This window comes from Colius striatus, chromosome 6 (genome assembly GCF_028858725.1).
Source record: "Colius striatus isolate bColStr4 chromosome 6, bColStr4.1.hap1, whole genome shotgun sequence".
NCBI lineage: Eukaryota > Metazoa > Chordata > Aves > Coliiformes > Coliidae > Colius > Colius striatus.
In genome coordinates, this window is record NC_084764.1 from 21,583,463 (window position 1) to 21,601,424 (window position 17,962).

General features: G+C 54.1%; 1 protein-coding gene across 2 annotated transcripts in view; it reads right to left on the reverse strand.

Annotated features, from left to right (window-relative positions):
- LTBP2 (latent transforming growth factor beta binding protein 2) overlaps window positions 1-17,962 on the reverse strand; it is a 72,036-nt gene that overhangs the window by 14,056 nt on the left and 40,018 nt on the right. Inside the window, exons 9-19 of one of the 2 annotated variants that reach the window (XM_061997660.1) lie at window positions 11,256-11,330; window positions 7,304-7,426; window positions 6,712-6,876; window positions 5,693-5,911; window positions 5,101-5,123; window positions 3,716-3,752; window positions 3,129-3,221; window positions 2,061-2,186; window positions 1,768-1,896; window positions 1,241-1,360; window positions 184-303 (exon numbers count right to left, since the gene is read on the reverse strand). In XM_061997660.1, the coding sequence (XP_061853644.1) occupies window positions 184-303; window positions 1,241-1,360; window positions 1,768-1,896; window positions 2,061-2,186; window positions 3,129-3,221; window positions 3,716-3,752; window positions 5,101-5,123; window positions 5,693-5,911; window positions 6,712-6,876; window positions 7,304-7,426; window positions 11,256-11,330 (1,230 nt within the window). Of the gene's footprint in view, window positions 1-183; window positions 304-1,240; window positions 1,361-1,767; window positions 1,897-2,060; window positions 2,187-3,128; window positions 3,225-3,715; window positions 3,753-5,100; window positions 5,124-5,692; window positions 5,912-6,711; window positions 6,877-7,303; window positions 7,427-11,255; window positions 11,331-17,962 lie in introns of both variants that reach the window. The other variant, XM_061997661.1, reaches the window with a different exon arrangement.

Genomic DNA, 17,962 nt, shown 5'->3' on the forward strand with positions numbered 1-17,962 from the left:
GACAACACAGCGTGGGAGGGTGTCCAGGGCCGGCCCTGCTACCTTGAGGGTGCCGTGCCCTGCTGGGCAGGCTGGCTGCCCCAGGGAGAGGGTGCTGCCTGTGCCCCTGCTCCTGCTGAAGCTTGCAGGGAGCACTGCTGTGTGGGGCCAGGGTGCTGCCCAGGGACAGCGCGAGCTTCTCACCGATACACCTCCCGTTCCTGGCCCGGTAGCCATGCCCACAGCTGACACACTTGTAGGATCCCAGAGTATTGACACACTTCCCACTGTGGCAGGGGCTGGGATCCACACACTCGTTGACATCTGCCAAGAAATGCACTCCTTTAAGGCTCAGGCTCCCAAAGAGAACCAGCAAAACCTTCTCCAGGATGCCCCCTCCAGCTGGATCCTCAGAATTCCCCTCCACAGGACAGTGATGCCCAAGAGGAGGTGAGATGCGTTTGCCAGGGCTTGTGTAATACTTATAGTCTCACTTATCACTCAGGATCCTACACCCACACCTGAGGGCTGACACAATCCAGCAGTGAGACTCACTGCCACAGGATGTTGCCAAGGCCAGGAATGTGCACGGGAAGAGAAAAGGATCAGAGAACATCTGTTTCACCAGGGACTTTCATAACTATGATTAGGATGCAGCCTCCAGCTCAGGAAGTCCTTAAGGCAAGTGCTTTCTGGAGGCTGTGTGGGGGCAGCAGCATTCTGTGTACTCCCCGTTTCCTGCACTACCTCCAAAAATAGTCCCCCACTCTCTGTTGAGCTATTGAGAAAAGGGGATCTTTGATCAGGCATATCACATAGTAACAAAGTCGAATGCTTTGAAGGGCCCAAGTTGTGCCATGTAAGTGGGATGCTGTGGGGACAGGTGGGCTGATCTCTGCAGCCTGCTCTCTCTGGAGTCCATTTGCCAGCACAAGGGTCTGATGACAGAGTAAAGGTGGCAAGAAAATGGACGGGCATCTCCTATCAAAATGGCAAGCTGTCTGTCATTGTCTGGTTGTGGGAGATCTCCCTGGAGAGGTCGGAAAGGACTTGGAGAGAACTCTCCTCTCTCCGCCCAGGAAAGCCTATCCCCTCCTGCAGATAGAGAGCACAGGCAGCCCTCAGGGAATGAATGGAGCAGACAAACACGGCGGGGTCCTCCCCTCCCTTCCAGGAACAAACCCAGAGCAGTGAGGAAAGGTGCTCAGCCCTGCCTGTGGTGGGCTGGAGGGGCAGGGGAGCAGGGAGCAGCAAGCCTCACCTTCGCACTGTCCCCTGGGCCCCATGGCAAAGCCCTCCTTGCACTCGCAGAGGTAGGAGCCAGGAGTGTTGATGCATCGCTGTCCTCGGCAGGTAGAGAGCTGCCCACACTCATCTTGATCTGGCAACAGACAGGGAGACAGTCCTGAAGCAGTCCCACTCCAGCATGGGGAAGGCTCAGGGCAGGAGAAGAGCTGCTCTCCCCACAGCAGACTCTGTGCCGGAGCTCTCCTTCATCCCCCACCTGTCCCAGCACCCTGCTGGCATGAAGCGGTAATCAGGGCTGGCATCACAGCCTCCTGCCCAGATCATCAAGAGCAAGGCTGAGCCCCTGAGCAAGCAGGAGAGGCTGATCACCTTGGGTCAGGCTGCCCAGGGGCAGGTCTGCAGGCAGGGGGTGTGCAGGTGTGCATGTGTGTATGCAGGAGTGTGCAAGGGGGTGTGCACAGGCATGACAGACAGCAAAGGTGGGAGACTGGAGGGACCCTGGGGTAAGTGGGAGCCCTATGCCTGGCAGGCATCACCTACCCTCACAGGTCTGCTTGCCCTCTGAGACAGCCAGGGTGTACCCAGAGTGGCAGAGGCAGAAATAGGAGCCCACGTTGTTGATGCAGCGACCTTTGCCAGCACAAGGATCTTTCAGGCACTCATCTTCATCTGTGCACAGGAAAGGAAGGAAGACAGGCAGTCACCACCCACAGCCCCCTGCCAGCTCAGTGCTGGGCAGGGGCTCAGTAGAGCTGCCAGAAAACTTTCCCCCAGGAGTGTGAAGGACCAAACGGTAGGCTGAGGCCTGGCACGCAGAGGAGGTGCCAACCTACCAATGCAGCGGAGGTGGCTGGGGTCCAGTGTGTAGCCAGGGTGGCACAAGCAGCTGTATCCCTCCGGGGTGAGCACACAAGAGCCAGCTCCACAGGAGAGAGGTGAAGAGGCACAGCTGCTCACCTCTGGGAGGAGAGAGCATGGGGTTGGGGGCAGCACTGAAAGGGTGCACGGAGTCTAGTGTCTGCTTTGTGCAATGCTGAGCCTGCTCCTCTGCACCTTGCAACTGGAGGGCTGCAGGGAGGATGTGGCGGACCCTGCCAACTCCTGCAGCCTGAGCCCAGCTGGGATGCCTCAGTCGCCTGCTCTGCTCACCTGTACCCCAGCCCCCCATAAGGGTGGTGAGGAAGTCTGCCAGCCCTGGGCCTGGCAGCAGTGCCTGGCACCCGTGAGGGGGCTGCATCTGGGGTGACAGCAGGGCTCTTCCCAGGTAGGGTGCAAGCAGCAGTGCGGGGGAAGTAGGGCACCGCGTGCCCCTCAGCATGGAACCAGCCCCGAGGGCCAGCCCAAGCCCAGACAAAAGGCTATTGAGGAAGCTGCATTCCTCAGCAAGGTGCCTCAGCCAGCCCCGCTCCCCAAGGTGCTCCAGCCCAGGCAGAGGGCAGGGGCTGAGCTCCCAGACACTTAAGCAACGCTGGAACAACAGCTCCCTTGTTTCCAGCGCAGTAAACAAGCGGCCCGGGAGCCACATGCTTCCCCTTGTGCTCCCCCTTCGCCATGAGTCAGCTCATGCCGTGGGGAACGGGGCCAAAGCCACCAGCCCGGGCGCGTGATCTACTGCTGCACCCGCACTGAGCTGCAGGCGGGGAAGGGGCCAGGACTGCAACACTTTGCTCCCCATGTGGGATCACCCCTGTGCCTCCTTGTGGCTGGGCAGCTTTCCCTGGCTGGCACCAACATCCCAGGCTGCCCGGGCAGGGCTTTTCTTTGGGAGGTCAAGGGGGGATATATGGGATGAGGAGCCAGCTGGGGAAAGCAGATGGCCCCTGAGCAGAGCTTAGGGCTTAATTTCCCCATAGTGCCAAGCAGAGAGAGGAAGGAAATCCCAGAAAGCAGTGGACACATACCTGAGCCTTGTGCTGGCATCTGTGGTGGAGCAGCAGCATCCCAGGTGGTGGTAGGGCCAGGTTGGGGAGGCTCACGCCAGGACTCCTCTTCCTCTGCTAAGAAGAAAGGTGAGGTCCATCCCCCAATCCCAGGCAGAAGTGCCTGCCCACAGTTTACCCGTGCCGGGTGTCCCCGTGACCACAAGCCCTGAGAGAGCAGACGGAAAGAGGCTGCAGGGTGGCTGCAGCAACCACATCCTCTGGTTACCTACCACAGCCTCCTCCACCCTGGCTGGAGACCCACCAGCTCCCCACATGTCTGCAGCCCCATAGGGGCCAGCCCAGCGTGACAGGAGCCCCGCAGCCAGTGCAACCAGGAGCCTGTCCTGCCAGTGCTGCTGGTTGCATGAGGAGGAGGCAGCTTCATCCCCTCCCCATGCCCTGCCCTCAGTGCCCCGTGCCCTGCCTCAGTGCCCCGTGCCCTGTGCTCAGTGCACTGTCCTCAGTGCCCTGTGCTCCTGCCCTCAGTGCCCCATGCCCTGCCCTCAGTGCCCCGTGCCCTGACCTCAGTGCCCCATGCCCTGCCCTCCCGCCAGCCCGGCGCTCACCTCTGTGTGTGGCTGGGTCTGCGGCGGCAGCAGCGCCCTGAGGGACAGAAATGGAGCACTGCCTCTATCTGCATGCATGCAGCTGGGGTGCAGCATCCCACACACATTTTCCCGCCCACCTCCTCAGGCCTCTTGCTCCCCAAGACACTGTCCTGGTAGGAGAAGCTGCCGTGGCTGGTTGCAGCTGGCAGGGCCACTCTTGTGCTGAACAAGAGCAAAACACGGCTCCTTGCTGTGCCCGGTGTGCTGCCCACAGAGGGGTCACACCAGCACGCTGTGCAGGTGAGACCTAGGGCACCGTCTGGGTGGGGGAAATGCTGTTGCTGTCAGCGGCAGCTCTGTGGGGCTGAGGACAGCCACTGCTTTGAGCTGCCTCAAGAGTGCTGCCTGCTGGAAGGATGCTTGGTGCTAGATGCTCTTTCTCAGCATCACCTTCTGGCAAAACCATGAATACCACAGCAGATGCTGGAGCACAACCCAGGCCTCTGCTCTGAGAATCTTTCCATAATGGAAGAAGGAAGCAGGTGGCTGAGTAGCTAAGTCCCAGAGCAGCTCCACTTCAAATCTGGAAGCTTTAGTTCAAATTTCTGCCCTGTCTTAAGATTTCTCACATGTCCTTGGGCAAGCCACTTCATGTCTATGAAGCAGTGACAATGCCAGTGCAGTCTCTTCCCTCAGAGGGGTTGCAAGTACATTCAGAGGGCTGGACTGCTATAGCAAGGAAGTACAGAAATGCTCAGGAAAGACAGGGCCCAACCTCTACTGACATCAGGGGCCGAGGGACACACACTGTTCAAGTGTGACTCATAATAAAGAAACCCAGCCCCATGAAAGCCTGTCAGAGAATCAGTCCCCAGAGTGCTCCCATCAGCCAGGGTGAATTCAAACAGCCAGTGTGGGAGACTCCCACCAGACTCCCATCAGTGTGAGAGAAACACTCCCCAAGCTGACTGCAGCAGCAACCTTGCAGCCCATCAGAGCCAGGCCAGGCTGGCAACAGGGAGTGAGTGCCCACATCTAAGCCAGCTCTGGTCTCAGCCTGGGCTGCTCCCCCAGCCCCAGCAAACAACAGCTGCAGTCAATGCTGAACGTGAACTAGAGCAGCAGAACCCTCAGTTCCTCTTGGTCTGAGCTAATGGCTTCTTAGCAAGGGCTGAGTGGGCACATGGCACAGTGCCTTCAGCTACAGCAACTCAGCCAGGATGACAGGATTTGCCAGTCCTATGCTGCTCCCTCTGGCAGCAGCTACTTGCTCTCCTTAGAGCTCTCTCTGACCACATTTCACACCTCCTTGTCACCCATCTGCATGACACCCCCTTCCCGGTCCATCAAGCTACCATGGTACCATGAATGCACCCAGACAAAGCAAGACAAACCTTACTCACCTGCACAGCAGGAGAAACTTCACCTGCAGAGTAAAACAGTGCATGGTGAGCAGAGAGAAAGCACTCAGGCATCACCTCAAACCCTGTCTGCCTTAACTTCACTCCATCTCTAACACTTCGTCCCCCACGGTCCTCCGCAAGAGCCGGTTCCCAAAGCCAACACACAGGGACTCCTCTCTCACCACTGTCAAGGCCCCAGGAGCTTCCTCTCTTGCAGGCACTGGCACAAGCAGTTATGCTGACACGGGCAGTGGGTCACGCTGCCTTCTGGCTGGGCTGGACAGCCCAAGGTCTGGGGTGCCAGGGCTGCCATGCAGACCCTACAGTCTTGCTGGAGGCAGCCTGGCTGCAGAGCACCAATGACAGAGGCAGTTGCAGGAGCCTGAAACACTCAATCTCCTCTCCAAAGGCTTGAAGACATGGTGTCTCATGCCCCAGCAACATGAATAGAGCAGAAGTACACCTTGCACATGATGCAGATAGCCCTTATCAGCTAGAAACCCATCCATAGGGGCATGGCAGGACCTAAGAAATTGCCCGCCCTTGCTAGGGGCCCAGATGGAGCAGCTTTAAGCAGTAGGCCCCACACTACCCTCTCCTGCCAAGGTGCCAGGGTGGGGGAATGCCTCCAGGATGCTCCCACGCAGGCTGTTCTGCAGTTGCTGTCTCCTTGCTGCCCAGTCACTGCTCTCCCCTTGTTCTTCCAGGCTGAAGGGCAACTCTTCTGCTTCTGCCTTCCTCATCGACAGGCGGATATCAGAACTGGAGTAGGTGTAGCCGTGTCCTGCTGGACAAATCTCCTTGAAGGCTTCTGTGAGGGAAAATCAAATCAAAGCTTTAGAGGACAGAGGTTGGAAGGAAGAGGTTGGTGTAGGGATCATCTGGCTTACTGCACCCAGAAATGATGGTGGAACAACTGGTAGAAAGGAGCAAAGGTGGAGAGGAATGTATGTGGATGCAGGTATCAGTTTCTCACACCCTATACTTTTCTGGAGATTTCTAAGGGTTAAATCCTTATAGAAACACAGCTGGGCTGTAGTGGGTGGATGCTTTAAGCAGAAGGAATCTGCTCACAGGGCAGAGTGGGTTTCTAATAGGCACTGGCTAGTACTCCCAAACAGCAAAACCTAACCCCCTCTCCAGGGTCAGCACTGCTAGGAAAGGATCATGTCACTGGAAGGCCCAAGCTGAGCAAGGGGGCAGATGAAAGCAAATGCCTGGCGCCTCGACACTGAGTGCTTTAGAGATCAATCAAGATGCTCTGCACAAACCACCTGAAGACTTTCTCCCAGCCCTGAGGATTTCAGTCCTTTCCCCTCTACCCTACCTCATGTTGAGACAAGCCAAACTCCTTCTCATCTGGCTTTAATGCCAGCAGAAGACGTAAAAGAGACAAAAGGGCTGCGGAGCAAAGCCAGGCAGAGACATGGCTGTGCTCTCCCCTTGGTGCAGAGCGGTTTCCCATCAGAGACTCCTCTGTTTCCCCTGTATTGCCCAGGTCTGCTGCCTGGGCTGCCGCACCATCAAACAGGCCAGCACAGGTCCTGCAGCCACCTGCGCGCCAGCCCCTGTGTGAGCAGAGCGGACGAAGCAGAGGTGGGCCTGTCTCACCTGAGCCGGGCACGGGGCACTCCTGGCAGGCGCTGCCCCAGGCCTTGCCGACGCGGCTGCAGCAGCAGATCTGCTGGGTGATGTGGTGGGAGAGGGGCAAGGAGCAGACGCCTCCAGCCGCCGAGCGGTAGCACAGCCCCTGCTCCATCGACACCGCTTTGTCCGCTGCAACACAAGGGCAGGGTCAGTGCCGCACGGCCACTCAACGCTCTCCAGAGACAGAACGGATAACACTCGGCCTCTCCCCTTCAGGCCTTTCTCTGCCTGTGCCTCCCAGCCTGTCCCAGGGGCTGCTCCATCCTCTCTCCAGAACAACCCCTGGCCTTCAGCCGTCAGGGCCACCCCCCAGCAGTCCCAGCCCCAAGCAGATCCAGATCCTGTGGGAGCTCTCTCAGCCCAGGAGGCTGTGTCCTGTGCTGCCACACCACAGGGGCCATGAGATGCCTGTGGGGAAGAACAATGCAGGAAGGGGACCCATCCTGCACATAAATGCAGGACAGTGTAACTCAGCCACACTTGCAAGAGACGTGAAGCACAGTGCAGCCTCCACTCAGGCCCCTTCCCAAACTGAAGGGTTCCCTGGAGCACTTACAGATGCAATGGCTACGAGAAGGGTCCAGCATGGTGCCAGGCTTGCAGGTGCAGCGGAAGCTGCCGCGGGTGTTCACACACTCAGCATCTTTGCACAGGCCCTGAATCAAGCACTCGTTGATGTCTGTGGATAGGAGAAAGCCTGGTGAGACGTGAGGAAGCTGAGGGTGAAGCTGAACCCCCTACCCAGTGCCTCCCATTCAGGTGCCATGGACTGAGGGGGTCTCCGCTGTGCTGGTCTCCAAGCAGCACAGTGGGGCCTCCCACAACCACAGCAGTCCCACAGCTGTGGCACAGAGCTTGCTCACTGCGGCTGCAAGGACTGCTCTGCTTCAGGGTCCTCCTGGGAAACATGTGTGGCCCCTACAGTGAGCCACCCCGACAGGGTCACTCTTAAGGCCACCACGGCTTTTGTTTGCAAGCCTGGACTGGCGACATCACCTGATCTCTGGCCCTGCTCATACGGAGCCATCATCCATGGAGGATCCCTGCTGAGAACCTCAGTGCCAGCACGCAGGGAGGGCAGTGACTGATCCCCTCCAGGGGCCAAGGGATGGTGGGCCAGGCCTGGATTGTGCTGTCTTCTAGGAACAAGTTGAGCAAGCCAGAAGTCGCTCAAGCTGTCTCAGGCTCTGCTTCTGGTCCTGACTCAGCACACATCACATGCAGTCTTCAGAAGAGGACCTGGGCTTATCGTAGGGAAATACCATCAGGCTCACTAATTCAGCCTGAGGCAAAGCCTTTCCTACAGCACCAAACAGGAATGTCTGAGCTAAGCTGGAAAAGAAAGGGATTGGCAAAAGTTGTGTAAGGGGAAGCTGAGGGCAGCTTTCATGGTGGAGAGTAAAGAGAAAGCCTTCCTCATGGATTGATGTAGCTTTGTATCTTCACTAAAGAGCTTGGCCCAGAAAAGTCAGCATGCTGATGAAATGTGCTGTGCCAGGAGGCACAGGCAGTGCAGGAAGAGCTGGGTAGGAGCATGGAGTGGCCGGAGTAGGATGAACCTCAGCACCACCCTGGGACCAATCACAGAAACATGCTACAAGCTAAGAGGTAGGAACAGGCAGTGAGAAGGACCTGGGCACACTTGCTCCTCACAGGACAGCTCTGAGATATTAAGACCAAGAAATGCCAACGTGATTCTAGGCAGCATCATGCCAAACACTTTCCAAAGACAACGCCATCCCAATGCCAGCGTATAAGGCTCAAGTGATGCCAGTGGTGCTCCAGAGACTGTCTCAAGGTGTAAGGTGTGTAGAGGGGCTGCTGGGACACTTCGAGGAATGAAGATACTGGAGGAGCAGCTAGGCACAAGAATGACTTTCCTGGTACTACCTTATTGCTCAGAGCTGAAGCCTCTCTGCTTGGTGGAAGCAGGGGAGTCACACAGCCAGCTATGGCAGCTGGAGCTCAGACTTAATGCCCTGAGAGGTTCTCCCAGTCCTGTCCTCTTAAATACCCCCATTCACCCCACTGGCTGCTCCACACATGGTTGATACACACAGGGGCCATCCAGACCAGGCCATGGTGTTCAGCCAATTGGAAATACCAATGCTATGGGGATGTGCAGCTGGCTGGGAAGGAGCAGGATTTGGCTGCACAATGTAAAGGTTTTTTCCTCCGTACCAAGCACAGGACAGAGTTCATGAGAACAACCAGTAGCCAGACCCCAAATGTGCTGGAAACCCCAGTCAGAGAAGAGGTTTGAGCTCTCCAGGGGAGCCTCAGGGTTCATCCCTGTCACTACCAGCACGGTCAGAATGCCATGTCGCTCCAACACAGCAACTGGACAAACTATTTGGCCTCCACAAAGGCAAAGGGATTGAAAAGGACCGGAGAGCACAAAACAAGCATCACGAGCTGGGCTTTATGACCTTAATTTAAACTTCTGTTCCACTGGCGGGAGAGGAGCCAGCCACAGTGGGAATCCACCCCCAGGAACAGAGGCAGGCAGGCAGGCAGGCTCAGGGCCACACACTCCCACCACCTGCAACGTGCCAGGGATGAGGCTCATTCATGAGAGGCCTCAGGGACCACAGACTGAGATCCATACGCTGTCTCAGCTGCCTCTTCCCACCCTGCACAAGCCTGCTGGTGCTCCTCAGAAACAGACACGCTGGGCTGGGCAGTCCGTGGTGGAAAGGTGTAGGCTGATTTACCCTGGTGCTGGATGAGAAGAAAGCAGCCGAGTCAGCAAGAGATACCAAGTATAAAATGGACACCAAGGTGCTGGTGTGTGTCCTGTGCAAGGCACCTCCCTACCACTGAGTCTCCAAGATAATCTTTGCCTCATGCATAGCAACCACAGTATCCCTTCCAGTGCCATCCTTCCTGCTGGTCGCAGCAGCACCAGGAGGCTCCCCGGCCAGGTCTGCCAGGCACCCTCAACTCAGATTCATTGCAGTCTTGTTAGGGAATGCAGCAAGGAAAGGAAAGGAGATCTTGCAGAGATGAGCCATTTGTTCCTCTTCTGGAAGGCACCAGAGACAACCCTGTCTATACAGAACAAAATGGGCTTCTGCCAGGGACCTTCTCCAGCCATCTACGCTTTAATGACAGCATGCAAAGCCAGAGCTCAGCTTTTTCCCAGCTCAGCTCCTCTCCAACAGCCAATGGTCTCAGGAAGCACCAGCCCTCATGCAGTCCCTTGGCTCTGCTCTTACCTGGGCTGGCAAGAGAAGGTTCCTTGTAGCCTCTCCTAGAGTCTAACAGCCAAATTACTCACTCTGGACCCTGAAGTGAGGTTTGGGGCTTCCTGACACATGTCCCACAGCAACAGCAGAGACTGGAAAAGCACCTCGAGGCAGTAGAGTGTTTGCAGAACAGTACTTCTCCAGCCCAGGTTACAAAGGAGCACACAGAGGCACAAATGTATGGATCATGATTTTTCCTGTGAAAAAACATCTTCCTAGCCAACTCCAAGTTGCCATCTCCCTCTGCTCCTCCAAGCCTCTCCCTGCTTCAGAAGGGATGCAAACCCAGAGCAGGTGCTGTGGGTTTCTGTGTGCTGACATGAGTCCCTCCAGCTGCTCTGTTCCTCTGACTCCTATTCCATGTCTCGGGGTAGCTCCTCATACCCATAGCACTGTCTGCGGCCTCACAAAAAGATGAGATCTGAAAACTGAGGAGAACTGAAGCCGTTACGTTGTTGAAAGTTCTCCCCCAGGACAATGTGGGGAGGTTGAATCATTAATTAAGTAAGCACGGTGGAAAGTCCCAGCTACAACACATGAGTCACTGGATTGCCAGCCCTGGGTTTGCACTGCTGAGGCCCAGGCTACCCGCTGCATCTTCGAGATGATACCCTCAGCTTATCATTAATCATGAGAGAGACACCATAAAATTCCACTTCAGTCAGAGCACAGAAAAACACAAGCACTGTGGGTCCAAGATATGCCAAATAAACATGAATTGGAAAGAAAAGCAGGGAGATGGCAGCTCCCTCTCATGAGGCCAAGGGCCCATGGGTGTGGGCAATGGGCAGAACCCAGCAGCACAGGGCAGCCTGGCAGCACGAGCACACACTGCCCTTGGAACATGAGGGATTGCTTCTATGGCACTCTCCCTCTTGTAAGTGAACAACTGGACAAGCTGACTGCCTTTCCAAATGTTTTCAGGCAACAGAATTTATGTTGCTTCAGGCTAAAGAAGTGTTTTTAGACTCATACTTAGCAGAGCAGCAACACAGGTTCTTACTGGGTCAGTAGGACTTAAAAGGTGAGTTTTCTCATGCTGGCCCAACTATGTACTGACTAAGGTTATCAGCTGAGTCATGCAGCCCAGTGTTACCTGGTTTTCTATCATTCTTGATGAAAGCACAGAGATTTTGCTAAGTCACGTTCTTTGCAGATCTGAATGAGGGAGTTAGATAACGGTATTTTACGTGTGTAGATAACTACAACTCTGACAGTGGTTGCAGGTAGGACAGAGAGATATGAAAGCAGCACCCTTACCTTGGCAGTGGCTGTGGTTCAGCCTCTTGTATCCTTGCGGACACTCCACCTGCCCATTCTCAATCACAGGGTGTGCTGGGAAGAAAGCAAACAGTGTGGGATGTCAGCAGTAGCACCAGCTACCAACGTCTTACCTTTTCTCTGCCCTTCTCTGAGCCTACCTTAGGATGGGCCTCTGATGACTCCCAGGGCAGTGGCAAAGGTGGGAGCAGCCACATTTCCCAAGCAGAATCTTCTGCTGTTTGGCAGGTGCCAACCTGTTGACCCAGAGGTGCTGCCTGTGCTTCATATCTACCATTGTGTCACCTCAGTTCCTCCCAAGCCAGGCTGGATAGCCAAGTGGCACACAACAAAAGGGATGAGAGTGAAAAGAATGACAGAGCTCCTTGACAAGATGCTGCAATAGCAGCCCAGGGCTTGTTTATTACATTCCCTCTCCCTTTTTTCACTACCTGTGATTTCCTGCCTTGATCACTCTCAACAAAGAAAATTTCAAATTGCTGTTTAAAATAGCTTTGTGGGTTTCAAAATAGCCTATAACTTGCCCAATGCAATATCTCCAATTTTTTTAAAGGCAAGTAAAATATGGCCCATAAATTCCAAGGAGATAAAATTTAGGCACTACATTTTGGAGCAAGGGAAAGGAATGCAGGAGGTGACGGGTTGGGAAGTGAGTAAGCATGGGGTGGGGTAGGAAGAAGGGTGCTTTGCCTGAGGATGGGATTTTCCCAGGGTGGGGTTTCTTTTTAGTTTTCTGGACTGTACATTTCAAAACAAGAAGTGCATGGAACAGCAAAGTGACTGTCCAGCTGTATTCGCACCACCTCAGTTCTTCCTGCCTGGCATCAGTAACTCACACACTGGCATCAGATGTGGAAAGTCCTCCATGGCAATAGTCATATCGAGGATCTGCCAGACTCCTAACACACTGCAGCTTTCGAGAACCAGGGACAAATTGAGACCATCCTCGGGGCAGGATGGTTGGAAAGAGCCTGCAAAGGCTAAGAACACAAACAACGTGCTGAGAGCAGAGAACAAGCATGTCCATAGCTCTTTGCCCTGGACACTTTGTACCCTATAATGCAGTTTAAAGCCACTTCTCAAAAGGTGAAAGTGAGGGATCAGCTTTATAGGATAAAGGCTGGTCATCCACCAGCCTGCACCACGGAGGAAAATAGAAAGCCTGCTTTCCCCAGATATATTAAGTGGAACAAAAAATCTATTCACCCCTTTCAACAGCTCAGCTATGAACTGTGAGCAGGAGGTGCTTTACAAATATCTGGATGTTAGAGGCGAAGGGGCTGCTGGTGATACTGGGAATCACTAGGTACCTTTCCAGCCTTTTGGGAAGGCAAAAACATTATTCCTGTCCCACGAGCTCCAGGCTCAGTGCTCCAGGTCCTTCCAAAGCAGCTTGTGGGCTTGAGGCTGCCGACAGGCATTAACTGTGCTTGGAAGCATCTGTCAGCCTCAGCACGATGTGATAACAGCTGCTCAAATGAAGCAGGACCATTCTGCACGAGCCCTGTGACGGAGCCAAACACACCAGAGATCAGCTAGGACATGTGGCAAAGCCCGGCTCCTTCTCTGAACAGCCTCTGCAGAGAAACAGATCCTGCAGCATCCTTCCACCAGATGCTGCTGGGGAGAGGGCAAGGCAGCAAATACCCGTGATGAGGGGTGGGCGCGCAGGTCTCGTGCCATCTCAGCACTTGCATGACTGCAGTGTGCAGAAACCTGCAACTCGTTACTGCCACAAAGCACTAGAGAGACTGTGGACAAATGTCTTAATTTCCCAAAGAAACCTGGACTCCCTGGAGAGAACAACTGTAATGGAATGTGAGCAGAGCTCTCTGTACCAAAAGGAACCAAGACAGTTTCTAAAGTACTGGATGGAGGCTGCTGTCTTTCTGCCAGGATCTGCCAGGACAGCATGAGGCTGCAGTAGGATGTGAGCTATTAACTCTGAGCTTTGTACTCAATTCCTTGAGCAAAGGATTATTTCCTTCCATGAGCTCTGACGCTGCTGAAATACAGCAGAGACAGCCAAAAACCTCTGAAAAAAACAACCCAGGACACCTGAGTTTCCTGCAAAGCAGATAAGCATCCATGCCTCTCCCATGTAGCTGGTAGGAGTGGGAGACTGGGTTCCTCTGGAACCTGGCAAAGGGAAAAAGCTGATCTGATGATCGGAAAGGGCAGAAATCTGTCAGTATCCACAGCCAGAGGAGTCCTGGCCTCCTATGCCTATCTATCTACACTCTCTTGAGGAAGGGGTTCTCCCAAAGCCTGAGGCTGGGGACAGATCAGCTGAGCTGCATTTGTCAGGCAGAGGGATTTCAGGCTTGCTGAAAGTCGAGAGCTCTGGCTCCTGATTTCAGAGCACTGCCTCCTGGGCACTTCAGTCCCGCAGCACTGCACAGATGCGATGTCAGGAAGACCTGCACGCTAGGACTGCCCCTCAGCTCCCTCCTTCACTGCTTCCAGCTCTGCTTCAGAATCTGCAGCTCTGCAGCACTGGGCATCCCCAGCTGGGCCAGACTAGCACAAAGAGATCTGTGCGTAACATGCTCCCAGACCCAGAAAGCAGGTGAGTGTGAAGCAGCCACAACCCAGGACTCTCACAGGCACCTTTATCCCCAGCCAGAACAATACTTGATCAGGGCAGAAGAAGAGAAGAAACGAATGCACAAAAGTTGAGCAGAGGCATTTTGCAGCTTAGCAGGACAATCTTTAGGCAGCTAGGCTAGTTTTCTGTCACTTCTCAGGAGAACAGGCTTTACCCAAGGGCCCTGGCTCCCCAAACACTGTCTGAAGATGGGATGAAGAAGCTCAGGCTGATGGTGAAGTGGAAAGAAACCATTTCTTGTGGTGGTAGCCACAAGGACTTGAGGCTGGCAAGGTTTGTAGGGTGAGATAATACATTGTGTTAAACCAGCCAATATCATTCTGTTAAAAGGGGAAGAGACAAGCCTGTGGTCATATGAGAAGTAAAGAAAGGCTTGGCTGCTGAAAGCTAGCCTATTTCTTTCAACTCTTTCCATTTGTCATACAAAAGGCATTATCTCTCTGAGAAACTTTGCCTTGCTGCACTCCTTTGCCACTTTCAGGACTCACAGACATTTCTGGAGACCCTGGATCAGCTCCACAGAACTCCTCTTGCCTCGGCTGGACCCTGGGCATCTCTCTGTGCCCACTGTGCCACAGAGCATGCAGACAGGGGGATATCTGTGGTGCCGCTGCTTGCCCTGGGTTTTCTAGCACATAGGAGACGAAAGGAGCCACAGTGAAAGGTCTTGTAGCATCTGGAGAAGTGGGGTGGTGGACCCAGCTAAACCTCAGTCTGATTTAGTGTGAAGCAGAGAAGATCAGCCTCCACTGCAGAAAGGAATTGAGCTGCTGAACTCACTGGCAGACAAGCAGAGCAGCTTGGACCCCACAGCAGCCTCCAGAGAGAAAACACATTGAGGCGCCAGACTGAGAAGTAGGCAGGGCTGTGTCTGTGGATGCGGAGATAAACTGAGTTCCCAGGCAGAATGGGCAAGAGGGAAAGGACACAGTCCAGATCTGTCATGACTGCTCTCCTCCCCTCCGGGTGGTCTGTGGTAGGTAGGCTCCACCAGTGCTGGTGTGTGATACGAGACTCAGCCCTCTATGCTACTCATGGTCAACAAAGAGCTGCAAGGTGAAAAAGATGTTTGAAGGGAAAAAAAAAAGATTCTGGTAACTACTGTTGGCCTTTGGGGTTGTTTCAACAAAGAGCACTCCATTCTGCTCCCATAGTGGCTTCCAGCTGGGACAAGATACCTCTCTACCTATAAAAAAAACCCACTATTGCAAACCCGTGCTGCCGTGTGCTGCGACCACAATGCCGCACAAGAATGATGGGCAAAACAAGCACTCTGCAGCACAAGGCAGCCCTGAAAATGCTGCACTTCCCCAGGCAAAGCATTTGCTCTCTGCGGTACTGCCACAACCTTGCAGAGGTTTCAGCTGCTTTCCCCACCTCCAGCCCTCCTTTAGTGTCCTGGACAGAATCCCTGAGGCACACAGTGTAGCGGTGGCAGAATCCAGCCCCCTCGTTAGCCCCCATATTTCCAGGGATTTTCCTGTACCCTCCCCAGTCCGACGGCAACGAGAGCTGCCCAAGGGGCTGACTGCAGAGGCTGGCCTTGTGTGTGTGAGTGCCTGCAGGCAGAGCATGGGGAGCATGGGACTGCGGAGCCACTCACTCGCTCCCTCTCTCGGCGCCCCTGGCCAGGACAAGGACGGCTCCATGGGTGAGCTGCCACCCCTCTCGCGGTGGGAGGTCTGTTTGGGGGAGTGCTGCGGACGCCAAGCCAGACATTACAAGATCCAACTTTCCAGTGAAATTCAGACTTTTCTCTAGGACAAAAAACTTGAAAAAACACGAGGAGTGGGAATAAAAACAAAACAATAGTCTTCAAAGTCTTGTTTCTTAATGCAGTTAAAACCCACAGGCAAGGGGAGAGAAAACAGCTCAGGAAGATCTGCAGTGAGTGCAGCCAGTGGGTGTGCAGCTCATTCCATGCTCAGGCTGACCGCAGCCTGAAATAAGGGACATGGGCCACTAGAAAACCAGGACCTGGAAGACACAGGTTTACTACTGCACCCAGAAAATCTCCCAAACCCACACAGAAAGGTGAGACTTGTAGCTCCTGGGCAGTACTGGAGATGATGTCTACCACTGGTATCGGCTTCTCCTGGAGCACTGCTGGTCACAAAGGTGTGTGGTGTCAAGGGCCAGGCAGGAAGTGGAGGGCTGATTCTCTCTGGGTGGAACTACCTGCTACCAGCTTCCTTTATCCCCACATGCCTGAGGAAGGCTAAGGCTTTAGGGAAATCAGCGTCCGAATCCATACCCACCCTGGGGTCTGTGTTAACCTGCAGTTTGGGTTTTAGTTTCCATGGATCATCTCTGACCTTGTTCCAGTGTACTCTCTCCACAGACCACTATATATCCCCAAATGGTACACAGGCTGGCAGGCAAGCAGGAGCAGCTCTGGCCAGCAGTGTGCCTGCCACTAGCACCACGCCCTGAGCTTGCCATGGACAGAACTTTGCTTCAGTACAGCTTCCTCACCAGCACTGCTCAAACATCCTTCTGGTCTTTAAGCTTCCTCCCAGCCACATCCAAGTGTCTCTGCTTCAGCTGCTTCCTCAGCCTCTGATGCCCTTTTCCAACTTTTCCAGGTTTTACTTTCCAGCTCCCATATGCTCCTGCCTCTCTGTTCCAGCCTTTCACTGTGTGCCACCTCTGAGTACTAAAGACTCTAGAGGGTCACTGGATGTCTCCATCTGGCTCATCTTCAGCTGAGTGACAGCCTTTGTCCCCACAACTCAAGGAGCAAGTTCTCAGCTCTCACTCTCCTCCCAGGGCTGTCTCTGACATACTCTGGGGGTCCCATCTTCAGCTCTCCCTTACATAACAGCAACAGCAAACTTGAAGCGACTTCTACTATAGCCTGCTTGAATAACCATCCCTGGGCCTAAAAACAGATACCCTCCCAGCAGCAAACCAGGCAGCCAAAAGCCTGAGCAGAGCCCAGGGAAATCTCTGAGACTAATGTAGCACCTGCTACAGAGAGTCCTTGCCAGGTCAGCCCCACCCCTACCTTAATTCTGAACTTGGCTTTTAACATGGTGTCCTTAGGGCACAGATCAAGCATTCGAGTACCTTGGCTTTTCTGTTGCTGAGCACAAAAAATAGTGGAGACTGGTCACGGCAGGTTCACTTGGACAGATGCCTGCCTCTGATTCTTCTTCTTCCTCTCTGATGTCTTCCCGCACACAAATACGCACCAAACATGAAAGCTGCAGTCGACAGAGACATCCGGATGTATCCAGACTCTACTAACAATCAGCGTCTCGGGCAGACAGTCAATCCAAACAAGTTCTCCATTTGTCTAGCTCTTGCCTGGCTGCACTTCTGTACATTTGTAAGTGTTTACACTGAACTAGCTTCTGCCATTTCTGTCTCTGGTTGCTGAAATGAAATTCCCAGCGCTGTCAAGTCTGCTCTGGTGCACGCCTACCCGGGACATAGGAGTGCAACGAGAAGTTCTCTCCAAAGACCACAGTGCCAAGAAGAAAGCTGGAAACATCCACTGCACATGTTATCTCTGTGCACGAGACACCAAGTCACTGAACTACAGCCCACTGACTTTGAGTGAGCACAACACATGCCAGCAAGACCAAGAGACTAAAGGAATGTGAGTGTGGGATGTGGCTTACAGGCAGGAACAATGCAGAGCGATGCCTTCACACTGGAGAGGTGTGGATGTAGGAGCACAAGAAATTGAGAGGCCACATTGTGTTGATGGCTCTGTTAGAGCAGTACGATCACAGAGAAAGGACTGTTTCACTGCTGTATGAAGACAGCATGACAGTGAAAAACATGCCAGCCACCTGGGCTTCTCAGTCCACAACAGCCGGGCTCTCTTAGGCTGCCTGAACTGCATGTCTGCCTTACATCACCCTTCACTTGCGCTGGTTGTGGTCTCCTGCATGTGGGGCTGCTTACAGAGCAGTCAATCAGGGGTAGCCAAAGGAGGCTGGTACTAGCATAGAATTAAAGAGGATGTAAACGGTCTCTTTAACTAGCCTGAATGTCTGCCAAAATGAACAAGCACCATTTGGTCTCCAAGGGGGAAAATTTATCACCCAAAGGCAGAGGGACCGAGGAT